Consider the following 17,534-nt stretch of genomic DNA (forward strand, 5'->3'; position numbering starts at 1 on the left):
GCCTCAGGGCCACCTCGGCTCAGACCCGTGTGAAGCTCCAGTCCTGGGATGGGAGCCAGCCGGGCTGGGGAGTTTGCTGTGCTGGCTCTACAATGCACAGACAGTACAGAAGGAAGCCTTACACAGGCCATTTCTGGAATTTCGAACCTTCTGGCACAGACATCTTTCAGGAAGGTAAGAGCTCATGCGAAAACACAAGAATGGGCCACGAGGGGACACAGTGACATCAGGAAAATGGCTAGCTTTTTAAAAAGTTTTTATTTCAAGAATTTTTTTTTACTGGTATTTCAAAAAAATGTGGGTCAAAGTACAAAAAAAAAAGTCAGTTGAATAACAGCATCAGTTTAGAAATCACAGCAGCAGAAGCAATGTACAGACAGCACAGACGAAACAATCCAAAATGTATGCAATTCTGCTCGGATTCTTCCTTATTTTGTGTATTTTCTTTCCCTCCTGTACAAAATACATCAAGGCATGCCATGAGATCAGGAAAGGAAAGGAGTTTAACAAATGGTTACAAGAAATAGACTCTGTACAAGAGGAGATAATGTGTCTCACCCCACCCCACCCCCACCCCACCACTTTCTCTCTTCCTGTTCCACTTCAGGTTAAGTTGTTCTGAAGGCAGTTCACGTCCGAGTCAGCCTGGTCACCTTTGCCGCCTTCCAGTTTGGGCGACATGGAGTTCTGGATGTTGAATGACTCCTCCTCTTTCAGGCAGGACTTGAGAACTTCCTGGATTTTGTGAGGAGCGCTAGGATCATCCTGGAGGAGAAGAGGTGAGGGAAGGTGGGAGGATGGCAGTGGGGGAGGGGTCCACCAAGTTCAGGCTTTTCTCTCTGGCTAAAAGAAGCGGAACTGGGGGGCTGGAGCGATAGCACAGTGGGTAGGACAGTTGCCTTGCACACGGCTGACCCGAGTTCCATCCCCAGCAGCTCATTCATTCCCCCAAACACTGCCAGGAGTGATCCCTGAGTGCAGAACCAGGAATAACTCCTGAGCATCGCTGGGTGTGGCACAAAAACAAGACAAACAAACAAATAAATGAAAAAAGCACAACTGGGGGTGGGGGTGGGGCGCGGGTATTAAAAAGGGGGGAAGGCCTGGCCGAGACTTGAAGATACCAAAGTGAGTCCACAGTCTAGCTTTCTCAGGAAGTCATCCCCTCGACAGTGGCCAGAAGAAAACTGGCCGGTGGTTAGTTACAAATGCCTGTCATTTAGGATCCTCCAAGGAGTTCTCTGGGGCCACGCCTCGGGGGATGAGTCCCTGGAAATACTAGCCTGGTCCGGTCCTCTTCAAGTCTGGCCATGCTGAGCCAGGCAGCTCTGCCCGCGCCTCCTGCCCACCCTCCATCCTGCTCCCCCCAGAAGGGCTCATTGGGGAACACGCCCGTGTATGCTGACAGCCAGACACACGTGGGCCGAGGTCAGACTCAGAGCTGCTCCTGGCTGAGCCAGGAACCGTCTGACGAGCGCGGGGAGGCGGGTGAGTGCTCCCTGGCAGCTACCCACCAAGAAGGTGCTCATGGAAGGTTTTTCCTCAGTCCCGGCCCGGCTGAGTCCAGCTGCCTCCAGGGCCCGCATGGGCCACGACGGCTCCTTTCTGCTGTGCCCCTGCTGTCCCGCGTCTGCTGCCGGCAACCCTGGGACCAGCTCTGGAACCTGATGTGAATTTGCCTTTTTATGTTTGGTGTCTGACCCCCCCCCACACCCAGCGGTATGCAGGGACTACTCTCAGCTTAGTGTTCGGGGTGGGGTGAAGTGGGGGGTGGTCTCTCCCACGGATCCTTGGGGGCCATGCAGTGCTGGGGATGGAGCCTGGGCTCCTGCATGCAAAGCCATGCTCCGGCACTTTGAGCTGTCTCCCTGGCCCTGAGAAATCAGTTTTTTGGGGGTAGTGTCAGGGTTGGCACACAGGCCTCACATCCGCAAGGCGAGTGCCCTATCGTTGAACTACATCCTGAATTTGCTTGTAAAGGTCTTCAGGAACCCCACCTCCAATCCTGCACTCTGAAGTCTTTTGTTATTTGGTTTTGAATCTCTCTCCGAGTGGTACCCAGAGCTGATCCCGACTCTGTGATGGGGAATCATCTGGTGGGGATGTGCTCTCTCCAGCCCCTGCACTCCGAATGCTTACAGCAACTCCTGCTCCCCACCCTTTTTCCTTTAAGAGATTTATACTCAGTGTGATTTCTTCCTCTGGTGCCCCCCATAGCTACTCTGAGTGTTGGGTCTGTGGGCCGAGGAGCTTGCACATCCACTCTGGCAGGTTCACGGGTGGCTGGAAGGGCAGCGACTGTCCTTATCTGCGTGGCCAGCCCAGACCTCTCTTCTTTAACCATCTCTACCCCTTGAGGCCATTGTCACACATGAGGCCCAGGGCACTCTTCACAGAACCCTCCTGAAAGCTCTCATCCCTGATGCTCTGTTGAGCCAGACTGGTGGGAAAGAAAGTCGGGAGCATCTGGGCTGAGGCACCGAGACCTGCCCCCTGCTTCCAGCCTCCTGTGGCACTGTTCCAGAAGAACCCGCCTGAATAGAGTGATTAACAAAGTTTCAAAAACCTCAGGCCTGGGGGCTAGAGCGATAGGACAGCGGGTAGGGCGTTTGCCTTGCAAGCGGCTGACCCAAGTTCGATTCCCAGCATCATCCCATATGGTCCCCTGAGCACCGCCAGGAGTAATTCCTGAGTGCAGAGCCAGGAGTAACCCCTGTGCATTGCCAGGTATGACCCAAAAAGCAAAAAGCAAAAAAACAAAAAAACAAACCCCAAAACCAAAAGCAAAAACCTCAGGCCTGATTTACAGACAACCGGGTGATAGCTGGATACCTGTTCTCCCTGCCCAGGGAGCAAGCACAGACAGACACAGGACCTAAGGACGTAAGCGTCCCATGGTGCTGAGGCGGATTCTGGGATCTCTCTCCCTTGCCAGAGCTTCGAGAGATTCAGAAGAAACTTGGGGAGGACACGAAGTCTGTGCTGAGCCACGCCCATATTCATAGCCACACACAGGGCTTTGAGGAAAGTGCAGGGCGCAGACCTGCACCCTTGATATCATGAACTTCAGTAGCACCCAGAGAGGAAGGGATTGGGCATGGAAGGCTGGCGGTTGGGCTGTTAAAGACCCTGAGCAGGAGGGAAGCTGAATCACAGCAAGACACGAGGCCCGCCTGCATGCACCACTCCTACCAAGGATGAACACACTCCCCCCTCCTAGCACAACCACGCCCACATCACATACTCTCTGGGGCAGGCACCCTGGGACATTCGCAGAATGTTAAGGGGGGGATGGGGAGGGATTGTGGAGAGTGGGTGTGTGTGGGGAAGGTGTTGGGGGGAAGGAAGGGGAAGGTGGAGGGGGGGGGCGGGGAAGAATTGTGGAGAGTGGGTATGTGGGGTAGGGTGGGGGTTGGGGAGGGATTGTGGGGAGTGGGTGTGTGTGGGGAGGGTGCAGACAGGGGTGGGGTGGGGAGGGATTGTGGGGAGTGTGTCTGTGTGGAGAGGGTGCCTGTGGGAGTGGATTTAGTGAGCCCTTCTAGACTAGGGCATCAGAACTGTGATTATATGAAGGCGGGGACACAAATTAAATGTGGATGCCCAAGGGCTCATGGGATTGAGACAGATGAGAAAATTGCCTGCAGGGCCAATGGGTGGGAGAAGCATATGCTAAAAATAAGGAACAGAGGGACTCAAATAACGCTGTGGTCCTCCAACCAAGAACAGGGGAGGAAGCGACTAAACCCAAACAGAGTGATCCTCACCAGAGTCCCACAGGGCGCCATCAAGTAAGCCCAGAAGGCCCATCTGCCTTTGATTTGGTGGAAGTCCTGAGTCACGAGGGGGCTGAATATTTGGCAAAAGTCCTGGGGACCACCAAACCTGCCCCCCTGACAACTGCTCCCAGCATTGCAGCCGGGCTGTATGGGCACCCAGGACCCAGAGGCAGACCCGGACGCCTACTCGTCCACACACAAACTATCACCAGGTGGCGAGCGGTCAGTGCTTCACTAAACACATGAAAAAACAGAGCCTGGGAAGTAAATAACATTCCAACAGGGAAGGAGAAACCTACTGAGGACACCATGACCACGGCCTCAGGATAAATCCAAATCAGGAAAAGCATTTCTGATTCTAGGAGGACCCAAGTTATATCCAGGCCCTTCCACTGAGGGCTAGGCTGTGAGGGTTTGGGCAGGTGCCGCTGTCTTCACTCATGCAGTGGACTGGGGTGCATTCGGCTGCCCCCCTCCCCCTAGAAGGCCTGCAGCCCTACCTACACAGGCTGAGGAATTGCTGGACTTTCCCTTTCCTCCCCAGGCTGACAGCTGAGCCACACACCCGGACATCGGCATACAGGCCCTAGGGCCTTAGGAGCCCAGGAGGACCCAGGGCGAGGCAGCAAAGGCCAATGAGCCTCTAACCCATCCCCCACGCCCTTTAGTTTGCCATTTTTCCTTCTCAAAGCGCCTTCAGGTAGAGATGACTGGTACTGGGAAGGCAAATGAGTCACTCAATCTACTTCTATAAAAGAAACAACCCCTCTATTCAGATCCATAGAACTCTCCAATTTTTTAGGAGACACTAATACTAACAAGAAAACTGGAGGGGTGAAGGAGAGAGATGGGAGACACCACAGATGGGAACCTCTTAATTCACTATCCTGCTTGCCTGCAATTTTTTATTTAAGGCTTTTGGTTTCGGGGCTATATCCAGCAGTGCTGGCTGCATGTGGTGTTAGACCAAGCCCGGGGTCCAGCCCTCAGAGCACACGCTCCACTGTGCTGAGCTGCCTCCGCGGCCCCTATTTACAGGTTCTCTGGCTGCATCCTGCTCACAGCACCAGGGGCACAGTAATGACTGAGGCAATGAGGAGGACATCCTGGGCAATAAAGTGGAGCTGCGCATGACTATCAATGCCCACAGGTCTGGTGCCCCAGTCTGACTTGGATTTTGTTTTGGGGCTGTACTCAGTGGTGCTCAGGGTCTACTCCTCGTTCTGTGCTCGGAGGTCACTCCTCAGGGCCTTGGGGGACCATATGGGAGGCCGGGGATTGAACCCAATCAGCAAAGCAAGGACCCCACCCACTCTTCTATCTCTCTGGGCTCTGGAAGAGACTGTTGCAAGGCTTCCCAGATTCTGAACTCAAGGTCAAGGGTAGTGCTCCCAGACTGGTGCTTCCCTTTTCACAAAGCTGGATCTCCAAGAATGACTGGCTCATGCAACTAGGCCCTTTGTTTATTTTTTGTTGTTTGTTTGTTTTTGCACTTTTTGGGTCACACCCGGCAATGCACAGGGGTTATTCTGCACACAGGAATTACTCCTGGCAGTGCTCAGGGGACCATATGGGATGCTGGGAATTGAACACAGGTCTGCCACGTGCAAGGCAAACGCCCTAGCGGCTGTGCTATAGCTCCAGCTCCGCAACTAGGCCCTTTGAGAGAGGTCATGTCCTCCACCCCCAACCCCACCCTGCTTTGGGACAGAAAAGGGAACTTTTTTATCCAGAGCTCCAGAAATGTGTGGGCGAGAAACTCTCCTAAGGACTCTGGCCCACTGTCAGGCAAAGGGAAGGAGGAATGAACTGTTATGGGGAGCAGCTGGCCTAGAAGCAGCAGCATGTGTGTCAGGCTGTGAGCCCACAGGTCTGAGAAGAAAGAGACTCTCACTCACTGCCATTCTGGAAGTGGCAACTAAATGCACATGACTGCAGGGGGCTGCAGAAGGTCGACTTTGTCCTGCACACAAAGCACCAAGATCCTCATACGCTAACTCACAGTCTCGAAACGTTTTTCTTTTGTTTTTGGGTTTTGAGGCCACACCCAACAATGTTCAGGGCTTACTCCTGGCTCTGTGCTCAGGGATCGATCACTCCTGGAGAGCTTGGGGGACCCACTGGGGAATCGAACCCAGGCTGACAGCATGCAAGGCAAGCACCTTACCCCGTACTATCTCTCTGGCCCCAAGATTCATGCGATTGTTAATCTTCAGTATGCAGGACCTCGTTTTCTAGAACTTACCAACAACATGGTGCAACCAAGTAAAATTATATCTTTTCTTCTCTATGCTTTATTATCAGTTTTTAAAATTATCCCAAATCATTTTTATTTCTTGTTTAAATGGACCCCTTTTACAACTCTGCTACCGGGCCAAATTTTTCAGTTTGGGGGTTTGGTAAACAAGGTTGCATTTGTTATTATTCTCTCTTCCCTTTCTGGAGTTCCATTTTCTGCTTCTATAAAATAGATGACAATGGTCTAGATCTGTGCTGTCCACTACAGCAACAGTAGCCACATTTCAAGAACTCTAGAGTCACAGGAAGTGTGTGTCTGCTGTAAAGGAAAGGACAGATGGAGTACATTTCTATCTGACCACGCTCCACTAAAACCACAAGCCTGCACCACAAAGGCCACTGTGAACCCTGATATTCTATGGCCTAGAATTTTAAAGCACTTCAGACTTTACTCTTAAACTCCATTGTTCCTGTCTGCAGAATCTCAGTTTAGTCTCTTGTCTGTTCAACAATTCAAGAACCTTGAGGTTCGGAGCCAGCATCGTGTACAGCGTTTTTGGAATCGAATAGGCCATCATGTAGGACCTGGATGGCTCCTGCTTTATTTCTGACATTCTCGACAGTAGCCATTATTTCACTAGCTAGTCATTGCAGGCCATAAGGAAAGGGTATTTTTATAAACTGGTGTAGTGGGGCTTTTTATTGGATTTCAACTGACATTTATGACACTACCCACCCAAGAAAAAAATTTATTGCTAGGCTTCTGGTTCCAGCACTGTTCAGTGCTCATCTCACACTAAACAACGTGTGTAAAGGCCGCTGAGAGTTTTTTAGGACTTTCAGACAATTTCAAGGAAATTATCTTTCTAGCCACCCCCAAGTTTTTTTTTTTTTTCCTCCCCATCTCACAGAACAAACACCACAGGCTTTACTGACCATTAGGGAATTCCCCAGAAATGAAAGCAGAGCCTTTTTCTCCTTGATCAGGAAAGCTAAAAGACCAAAATCAGGCATCTAAGCCTTGATGGAACATAAAATCAGGAGTCATTCTAGAAAGCGATCTTCACTGCTACCCGTCCTAGACAGGGGATACTATCAACTCCTGCTCCCACCTCTGCTCCGCTCTGCCCCCACTGGTTTCTTGATCTCCAGAGCTCTGAGGAGAGGCTCCACACTCTGACAGACCCAGGGAAAGGGCAGGGGCTGAAACATGCATAAGGTTCACATGAAGAATTGAGTTACCTGACAGATAACGTTATCATAGTGAGCCGAGGCACGGGCATGGGGGGAGGAGGTACGGGGAGTGTCGCAAAATTTCCTTACATTTGGATGAGAGCCTTCAGCAATGGTAGAGAGGGAGAAGTTATCATTGTGCAGCTCAGAAGGGGTCCGGAATTTGCTGTTCAGAGCAGAAGAGAGAAAGGAGACATCAGTGAAAGGCCAGTGGGAAAATCTCATAGAAGCTTCCTGAGTCAAAAACTGTATTACAGCAAATGTCATGGACTGTAGAAGCATGCACCATTACTTGGTGTAGCAGTAAGGAGAGAAAAGTACATTTAAATGATGATCTAATATTTTCTTGTTATTTAGAGTCATTCAATCATTCATTAATTCTTCAGCAGTGGTGGGACTCAAATTCAAGGCCTTTCATATAGGCAGCAGATGTTCTGCCAGTAAGATACACTCCTGGCCAAATCTAGAATTTTTATTCTATACTTAAAGGATCTCATTTAGACTTTAGATGAAGAACTAACAATCATATGAACAGCAAAGGCCATGTGTGGACATGCCAGGCAGTTGCCACTACATTCTGACTGCCATCTGGCCCAGAGTGATTATAAGATGCCAACAATTGTAAGACACTATCCAACTGCAGAGATGCTAATGTGTGTGTGTGTGTGTGTGTGTGTGTGTGTGTGTGTGTGTGTAGTTTACAATCAATGAACTGCTGCAGTGTCTGCAGGGGCACATGCCACATTTTCCAAGCAGTAACTAGGCTTGGGTAAGCAAAAGGAATGCAGTGAGAAACAAGGCGGAACATCATCTGAGCTGAAAGGGTGCAGCAGCCGCACACTGCAGAAGACACAAGGCAGCTAAGGTGGAAGGAACCAGGCACTGCCCCTGGCCACAGTTCATTCGCTCCACACACTGGCAGTTCTCCTTCTCTCCGCCTTCCTCATCTATACTTGCCCTGGTTTGCATGGTTGTCCCCCTTGCAAAAGCAGCCCCCCTCCCACCCCTGAGGGATCCAAGGGTCCTGGCTGGTGATCACATGCACAGTTTCAGCCCTGCCTCAATGCACAGGCACAATGGAGGGGCCCTCTCAGCCCCAGCAGTTTGCTGAAAGGCAGTAGAAAAGCTGCAGCATCTGTGCATCGCATGGGTCGACCCAGTGAAGGCGCAACAGATGGTGTTTTGTCCTTTTCCCAGGACCTAGCGAAAGTTCTTCAGTCGCATTCTCTGGAGAGAGTGTTAGGTCAGGGGGAGGGGATTAACGGGGCAATCGGTTAAAAGGAAAGTGGGAGGGCCTCTGCATAAATTGTCTGGGAGGCGGGGGCCAGGAAGCTGAACGCCAGTTCCCTCCTTTTGTGTGCCATGCCACCAGGCAGGCACTCTGCTTTGTGACAAGAGTGATTTTCTCGGAGCATGTAAGGTCACATTTGAGGGTTCAAAGGCATGTGCTTGAGGGGTAAATGCAGGTTGCTTCTCACGAGCACAGAGCAGTCACGCCTCTGCTCAGGGAGGCCCTGAAATGAGACTCTACGGGCGGTAAGACCCTTGTCCGGCAACTCCGCCAGCCAGTTACGCCAGTTCAACTAAGGAGAGGTGAAGAGGTTTCCCTTAAGCTGGTGTTTCACTAATAAAAATTTAAAAAAGAAAAAAGGTTTCCCTTAAGCTCTGTCTGTCTTGCTGCACTGAGGGTGGCACAGCTGTGAGAAGCAACGTGCTTCATACTACACCCCATCTCCTCAGCATGCAGAGGGGGTTGGGGAGCTGGTATGGGAGACAGCAGATTTGCTGGTGTGACTCTCACACTGGTCACTGGTCTCCTAAGCATCTGGAGAGCTGGGACAGTTAGGTGGGGGCGGCAGGGGAGTGCTGTCACTCACTCTGGGACCAGAGCCTGACGCTACTATTAAGCATGCCCGACTCTGGGTGGGGATGGGGAATGCCCTACTGCAGAAGCTAAGCCCCTGCTGCAATTACGGCATATTCTGTGTTAAGATGGATGATTCGGGTAGAGATGTGGCAGGGAGGAAGGGTGTTGGGCAGGCACCACCAGAGGGTCAGATGGCAGATCTGCTGGGTGGGGCCGGCTGACGACTCACTTGGTCCGCCGTAGCTTGGTATTCTCTGTCTTGAGCAGATAGAGTTTCTTGGCGAAGAACACGGTCATCATGAAGAGCAGGAGCAGCACGAGGGCCGCCGAGCCCACGGCCACGCACATCACCTGGAAGTCGGTGATGATGGACTCGCAGCGCATCCCCTTGTGCCAGATGTAGTCCTGCGTGTTGCACCTGCAGCGGTGATGGGTGAAACAGATGCCCTGAGCAGGCAGCCACGCATCGGCGAGGGCCTGACTCTGTGCCCGCATCTACCCCAGAAGTCTGTTCCTGTGAGGGTCTGGAAGTGGGATGTCCCCAACAATGCTGAACTCAAGAGCGGCTGTTTTTATTTTTTAGTCTTTGGATCTCATCCAGAGGCACTAAGGGCTTACTCCTGGCTCTGTGCTCAGGGATCACTTCTGTTGGGACTCAAGGGACCATATGGGATGCAGAGGATTGAACCCGGGTCAGCCCGTGCAAGGCAAGAGTCCTACCCACTGTACTACTGCTATGGCCCCTGAGAGCAATATTCTTGCCCTTTTACTACAATCACCCTATGAAAGGGACCTCTGAGGTCCCTGATGTACATAAGGTGGTCAGGGTGATCAGAAGCAGTGTATGCCGGCCCATCACATTACTGCTAGTGCCTGAGGAGAGAAGAGAACCCAGGCTTTCCACCTCACAACCTCAGTTAGGACAGAGCCTAACTCAAGCCCCACTCACCCCCACCCTGGGCTCTGGGTGAAACAACATCAAAAAGAAGAGGAACGGGAGCTGTGAATATGAAGTAGTAGGATCCTCCCTGCACACAGATCCCAGCTTGCTGCTGTACGGTCCCATCTAGCTCACACAGCGAGGCAGACACTGAAAAACGAGGAGGCTGCAGACAAGGACAGGCACAAGGATGGATGTAAATTCTCCTCTGACCTACTGCAGCCCCCAAAGTTGGACCCATAAAGCTTCCTGTCCAATTACCATGAGAACTGTCGCAAAAGCATAGTGAGAAGCTGCCCTCTGGGTGGATTTGAGTCCTTTTGTTGAGTGACTTTCTCCTGCCCTTGGGGACATTCCCAGGCTCCAACTCTTCCAATGACATTGCTGTTTCCATGGGAACCAGGCAACTTCAAAGAGGAAAGATGTGGAAGGATACAGAGGCAGGCAAAGGAGGGAGGATGTGAATCTTGGGGTGAATAACAGACTACAGAAAGAATCCAGAAGTGGGGCACTGAGGCATCGGACACCATCAGTTCACACTCCGGGCAGGGAGAGCAGGCACGGCCCCCCCAGGAGCTCTTTCTTTCCCCAGGGATCCTCTGCTGTCATGGGAGACTGTTTGCAGACATGGGAGGGATGCTGGTCCCTTCTACCCCGCACCCAGGATCTGGAGAAATGTGGCCACAGCCCTGATCCTCTCCCTGCAGTGGGTTGGGGTGACAGAGACAAAGGCATGCTGCAGTCTGCAACTACAGGCTCGGCAGTCTCCTGTGAGTGGAATGCAAAGCAGTTTGCAAGCTACGACCAGGGCCGGTGTGCACTGTGGGAGGAGTATGTGTGATCTTGGGATAGAAGCTGGGGGTGAGGGGGTTGTAGTATGCTGTGGGTGAGCCTGAGGTGGTGGCCCACCACATGGAGGCAGGTCCAGCGCACTACCATGCAGCTTCATGAAGAGAACAAGCTTCTCCTAGCACTCGGGGATCCCCCTATCACTCAGGGAGCCTTTTCTAGCTCTCCAGAGGCAGCAAGGACTCCAAATTTCATCCTCTGATGGGCTGCTGACTCTGAAGGCGAAAACGCAGGCCTCCAATAGGATGAAAGAGAATGATTCTGCACTGAGATCTCAGAGTCGCCAGGCTACAATCATGGTCCCCAAGTAAAGTGTCAAGAGCAAAACTGCAGGGTTTCTCCCTACTCCTGCTCGCCCCTTAACCAGCTGCAAGGTCTTGCTGCCATTTCCCCATCAGAGTGCCTCTTTCTGGTAACAGCAAAAAGACCCAAACTGTATGGATCCATCCTAGATGGGTGATCCTAAGGGCATGATTATTCGTAGAAAAGAGTCTCTAGGGAATCTGGAACTCAAACTTTGCTGCCAGAGGCACAACATATCATGTGCTCTATATACTACTCTTTGATCAAAGCACAAGACCTAGAGAATTTGATGAAGTGCCTCCAAAAAGAACAAGACAACAAAATGCTGGGTCTGACACTACAAAGGAGATACCCAGGTTCCAGAAATGCTTCTCCCAGACTAACAGAAACAAGCTCTGGAGGGATCATTCAGCTGTGCTCCACCAAGATCTTCCCAAATGGGGATTCTTCCAGCAACAAAACATGAGCTCTCCAGCAGGTCGGATACCTTGCAAGGATCTTTAAAACCATTCTAGCCTTAGTATCCCATGGATGACAAATATCAGGTAGACAGGGGAATGTAACCCAAATGGAGAAAACCCAACACAGCTGCAACTCTGGGAGGACTCTGCTTGGTCCATACCACTGAGCAACTGCTTGCTGCATTTGCTCCCTAAGGAAAGGCTTACATTTATCCACTTCCTGCTGCATGGGCATCCAGGCGCTGCTCCTAACACACGGTGGCTCAGAGTACATATTCTGTAGCTCTTTCACCCCAGCTGTTTTATGGGCTCCCTTCCCTTCCCGGTGATGTCAGAGCTTTCCAAAGAGGAAGTCCTCAACCCAGTCAAGGTCTCTTCCCAAAGTCCTTAGGGAAGATTCATTGAGAACTCTGAGAAAGGACACACTTGCCCAGGAAACAAAATCTCATTAATAAGGACCCCCTCGCCAGGTATGGGGACCACAGGGTGTACCCTTAAGAAGCCCTTTGGGGATGGGAATAGTGACCAGTGCGAGAGGCACCTTGCCTTGCCTGGGTGAGGCTCTGGGCTCCATCCTCAGCACAGCAGCCCCCATCCTCACTACCAGCCAGGCTCTGCAGGAATTACTCCTGACTGTGCTCAGGGAACCATAAGGGATGCTGGGGATTGAACCCGGGAGGGCCGCGTGCTATCACCTCCCGCCCAGACACTGAAGGAATTCTGTAGAAGTTACCAGAGTATTCCCTGCTCTGGGAACGCTGAAAGGGAGTGCCTGCCACCTTGCACTCTGGTTTAGCTGTCCTCCCTCTCCTCTTGGGTCGTTGCCCCACGCCCTTACCTGCAGAAGGCCCCTATGTTCTCCACCAGGTAGCACTGGCCGCCATTGTGGCAGTAGCTGGGGAAGAGGTCGCACACAGAGCGGCAGGAGCCGTTGTGGCGCACGAAGCCGCTGCGGCACTCGGTGCCATTCTCACTCGCGCCCAGGTCCCGGCCTGGCTCTCCCGGACGGGGCCTGAGCGCGATGCTGCTGCCCGGGACCACGCCCAGGGTGTGCTGGGGCGGGACCACGTGCCAGCGACCCGTGGGCTGGCCGGGCTTCCGGGTGGGCACCAGAAGCTCATTTTCATCTTCCAGGCCGCCACCTCCGACGGCATCCTTGTCCTCTTCCTCCTCTTCTTCCTCCTCTTCTTCCAAATCATCATAGAAGGATGTGGTGGGGTAGAAATCAGACTCATCAAAGGGGGTGAAGTCGTCGTACAAGTCAATCAAGCTCCAGGAAGGGGTCTCACTCCCGGCGTCGGGGTGGTGTTCGGAGGTTCCGGGGGACCCCGGGAAGCTCCCCAGCTCGGCCCCGCGGCCCTCCCCATCCAATCCTCCGAAGTAGTCGATGTCAATGATATCGGAGCCGGGCTGCGACTCCGGCGTGCCCTGGAAGGGGTATGTGGGCTCTGGCCCCTGGGGGTCAGGGGTGCTGCCTCCCAGGTTCAGCCAAACCTCCAAGGGGCCCTCCTTGGAGATGTCTGGGCCCGGGCTCAGCTTGCCATCGGGAGTGGGGAATGGTTGTCCTCTGCCCTTTGTAGGCTCGGGCGTCGCGGGGAGCATCGACGACTGCTCGAGGGACTCGTCGGGAGCCGCTGGGGTAGCTGGGAGGGCCTGAGTGTCGCCGCTGCCCGCTTCTGCGGTCACCCCTCCAAGGCCCGGGCTGTCAGCCTCCAGCCAGGCGGTGTCCGTGACCGCCGCCGAGGCCTCGAGCGCCTCGTCGGTCCCGACCCCAGCGCCCATCGAGGCCTGCTCCCCGCCGGGCACGCTCCACGAGGCCTCAACGTCCCCTGCACCTGGCGGGCTGGCCTTCTCCCGTGTGCTGTTGGCACGCGGCTCCCACGCCAGGGCGCTCTTCGCGGGCTCCTGGGCCTCGACGGCGCTGCCCGCCTCGCGCGCTGTGGGCCGGAGTGAGAGGGGCGGGGCCGTCAGGGGGCGCGCCGCGACCCCCGCACCCAAACCCCGCCCGCGGCTCCAGGTTTCCCAAGGCCCCGCCCCAACCCGCCCCATAGGCCCCGCCCCCTCCGGACAGGCCCCGCCCCCAAGGCAGGAATCCCCTTCGGCGGGCTCAGGCCCTGCCCTCCCCGGACAGACCCCGCCCCCAAGCCGGCTCAGGCCCCGCCCCTAATTCTGGAGCCCCCCCCCCGGCCAGCCTAGACCCCGCCCCTCCCAGGGAGGACCCGCCCCCGACAGGACCCGCAGTTGGAACAGGGCGGTCCCCAACTCCAGCAAGCCCTTGCAGTTTTTCCAACAGTGCTCCCCTCCATCTCCAGGCCCCTCCTTGAAGTCGTACCCGTGGGGGCTCCGCCCTACCCCGCGCTCACCTCCTCACGCCCCCCATCACCTACTGGTTCCACCCCACGTCTCGCCCTTCGGCCCCGCCCACCCCTGGCCCCTCCCCCCATCCCGCACCTGGGTCCGCGCCCCTGAGTCTGGGTCTCCCTCCGCCCGGCAGACCCCATCTCCAGCGCGCGCCCCTTGGTCCGCCGGGGCCGCAGGCGAGACGCTGCCCCGCCCCCTTGCCACAGCCCGCGGACCCGCCCGTGCCCGAGACTAGTCGGACCTTGACCCAGGGTGGGGCGCGAGGGTCCCTGAGGTTCCAGTCGCAGACGGTACCTACCCGGCGCGGCCCCGGCGGCGAGAACCAACGTGGCCCCCAGAAGCAGCAGCAGCGGCGGCGGCCCCCGGCCCGGGCCCCCGCCCCCGGCTCGGCCCATGGCGCGGCCTCCCGACCGCTGTCCGCGGTCTGTCCGGCTGGCTGCGCCCTCGGCTCGCCGCCGCCGCGCCCCCCGCCCGTGCTGCGGCCGTGTCAGCCCACGATGGGCAGCGCGAGGAGCCGCATGCCGCCGCCGCCGTCCGCCGCTGTCCCCGGCGCGCCGCGCCTCCCCGCCTCCCGCGCCGCCGCTGCCGCGCTCAGCGCCGCCCCCACCCCGCCCGCCGCTCCCGCCCCGCCGCACGTAGCTCTGACGCCGGCCCTGCTCAGACGCCCTGACAGGGGGGACAGACAGACCCCCGGCTCGGGACCCAGAGACAAACGGACGCGGAGTAGCGCGGAGGCTGGCGCATAGCTCCGCGCGCGCCTGAGTCGACAGGTGCGGCGCGGGAGACCCGCGGGACGGGGCCGCCCTCCGCGAGCAGGGCTGGCACGGGTACCCCCACCCGCGGGGAATCCACCCGCCACGCTGCCAGCACGGAGGCGGGGGCCCAGACACCCGCAGGCTCCGGGCGGGGTTCTAGGGACCGCAGGGGGCGGAAGCCTGAGTCTGGGGATGTGGCGCTAAACCGAGCCCTGAGCACGCACACACGGAGCTTCTCGATTTCTGCACCGACCCGGTGTTTGGATGGAGAAGGGCTTCAGAGAGGTTTCTACAAGGGCGGGGCAGGCTCTGGCGGTGCCAATTTAGAGGACGAAGCCGGTGGCCCAGGCCTTAATCGGATCAGACCTAATCTGTCTGCAGCCAGTCAGTACCTGTAACTGCCAGCCCCTCTAGAATGATCCTGTGGGTAGGACCAAGGACTGAGGTTATTCCACTTGTCTTTTCGCCGCCTCTGGGCAGCCTTGGGCTCTAATCCCTGTTCCCTCACTTTCTCCCTAGAACACCATTTGTTACCCTCTCTTAGGAAACCAAAGCTTAAGTTCCTGTCAGATCTGAGACCCCAGAGGTTAGTCCAGGGACATGGAGATCCCCGACAGGTGTTAGATGTAGTCGACCTGCCCCAGCTGCTTGTGTAGGCGACCTTCCTTGTTGGGGAGGCAGCCCTGGCTAGTCACCGAGTTGCTACCTGATCTGTTACTGATCCAAGTAACAGATGACATTCAAGATCACAGTTGATGGAGCAGCTTGGGTATTAGAGATACTCCCATTTCTGTCTCAAGGAAACCACATAGGTGACCAAGATGAAGATTTGCTTTTCCAGTGAGTATCTCTGATGGGGCTCCCTGGTTCAATCTTTCTCTGAAACTGCAGCTGCGGTCTTTGCTCGGCCCTGGGTGTCCCTCCCCACTAGGTGGACCTGACAAACCCCTAACTCCATAAAGCTTAGTTGCTGTTATGTTCTCCATAGTGAAGCCTTATTACGCCCCCAGTTCAGACACGTTGGTCCCAATCTTTCTGTCTACACTAATTCCCTGTTGGATGATAAGGCACTTGGGTGCAGAGCCAGGTTGAGGGAGGACCCCTAATTGCAATTGCAACTGAATGAATTGCAACCATCTTCTCCACCCCAGAACTTGGGTCTGGAGCTTCCCTGGGATGGCTTTGTGCTGCCTTTGTGGACATTAAACACATTTGAATTACCACTTGTTTTGGGGCCACATCCCGGCATTGTTCGGGGCTTACCCCTGACTGCACTCAGGAATCACTCCTGGCAGTGCTTGTGGGGTGGGGAGATCATATATGGTGCAAGGTTATCAAACCCAAGTTGGTCGCGCGCAAGGTAAGTGCCCTAACTGCTGTACTATCTTTTCCAGCCCCTCTCTTTTCTAGATAGACTGGGTAGGGCTCTGCACATAGCTGTTAACAGAGGAATTTACACATACGAACCCACTGCTTCCAATGTCTGGTGGCTCCTCTGCTTCTGTGGCTGACTCTTCGGTATTGCTTGTTACAGTGGAGATCTTAATAGGCTGACCTCCTTCCTGAGGCCAGTCTGTGTGGGAAGGCCTTATAGATGGAGACTATGATATACATCACATGTTGGGAATGACATCCTCTCCCCACCTTTTCCTCAAGGTGTGGACGTCATGTTAGAACTATATTACTCGTTGTTCACTCTATTTATAAAGTTGTTCACTCTATTTATAAAGTATGAAATGTCTTCTTTCCCATTGTCTGCTCAGCAATCTTCTCTTCCCTGGAGACAACTGTTATCACTTTCTCCAGTTGGGAATTTTTAATCAACTATTGCCATTCATTTTTATTCTGATCCTCCCTAGCCGATCTCACCAGCAGTTGGAGAACACCTGCTTTGGTGATACCTCCACAAGATGGGCTGAAGAGTATTTGCACAGGTGAGGGGGGTAGAAAATGAAGGATTTAATATCAACACTGTGGTTTGGTAAAGTCAGAACGCAAAGTGTTTAACCATGGATTGTCAAATGAATGTTTGAATATTTTAAATGAATTATTTTCCTGGATACAAGAACTAAGGTAAAAAGGAGCCAATGAAAGATGTAGTAACTGGAGAGTTAAAGGGAAATGGACCACTATCAAGAGTTCAAACTCTGGCCTGCACATTCAAGTAGAGTGTTTGGGCATCAGGGATGCTTTCGGAGGCAGTAGTTTCTGCATGCCTCCAAGGTTCTTATTGAGTTTGGCAACCTGCCTCTACCACCAAGGCAGGCACCGGGCCCATCACCATAGTGACAGCCTGCTTCCCTGTGCATAGAAAGCCCCTGGCTTCATCAGGGGCTGTAATCCCGGGCAGGAGCTGCTTCAGTTGCCATGGTTGGGGCATACTTCTTTCTGGACAGGAAGCAGCAGTTCCTGGCTTTAAGTCCTCATTAGTAACCACTAACATTTAAATGAAGTTCTCATCTTCTTGTAGTCTATAATTTGTCTTATTCTTCACAACCACAACACAGATATCTTACTGATCATTTTACTGATCTGCCAAGTTGACACCAACTCTGTCACTGAAATCATTGAAGTGGATAGGCCAGGACTTGAACCTAAGGTGTTTTCATATAGCTTTTTTTTTTTTATTTCGTTTAATTCTGAAGATGAATCAACACACAGTGTTAGGGTCTCATCTAGCAGAACGGAGGCACCCCATCCCACATCCATTGGGGCATTCAAGACTTCACTCATCTCTGAACAGGTTCAGCT

At 54.1% G+C, this 17,534-nt stretch overlaps 1 protein-coding gene across 10 annotated transcripts; it reads right to left on the minus strand.

Annotated features, from left to right (window-relative positions):
- Nucleotides 1-239: 239 nt before the first annotated feature.
- Nucleotides 240-14,594, minus strand: CSPG5 (chondroitin sulfate proteoglycan 5). Of its 10 annotated transcripts, none has more exons than XM_056129436.1 (6): nt 14,270-14,594; nt 12,506-13,604; nt 9,344-9,532; nt 7,338-7,413; nt 1,515-1,664; nt 240-765 (listed from the first exon to the last, which is right to left on the minus strand). In XM_056129436.1, exons 1-6 carry the CDS (start codon nt 14,421-14,423, stop codon nt 604-606), a joined length of 1,830 nt encoding a protein of 609 aa, XP_055985411.1. In that variant the 5' UTR covers nt 14,424-14,594; the 3' UTR covers nt 240-603. The 10 variants fall into 10 exon arrangements, with proteins under 10 accessions (XP_055985411.1, XP_055985409.1, XP_055985410.1 ...); XM_056129434.1 differs by having other exon boundaries at nt 7,257-7,413; XM_056129435.1 differs by having other exon boundaries at nt 7,257-7,413; nt 14,327-14,593.
- Nucleotides 14,595-17,534: the final 2,940 nt, after the last annotated feature.

The sequence above is a fragment of the Sorex fumeus genome, unplaced genomic scaffold, assembly GCF_029834395.1.
Source record: "Sorex fumeus unplaced genomic scaffold, SorFum_2.1 ptg000072l, whole genome shotgun sequence".
NCBI classification, from domain to species: Eukaryota; Metazoa; Chordata; class Mammalia; order Eulipotyphla; family Soricidae; genus Sorex; species Sorex fumeus.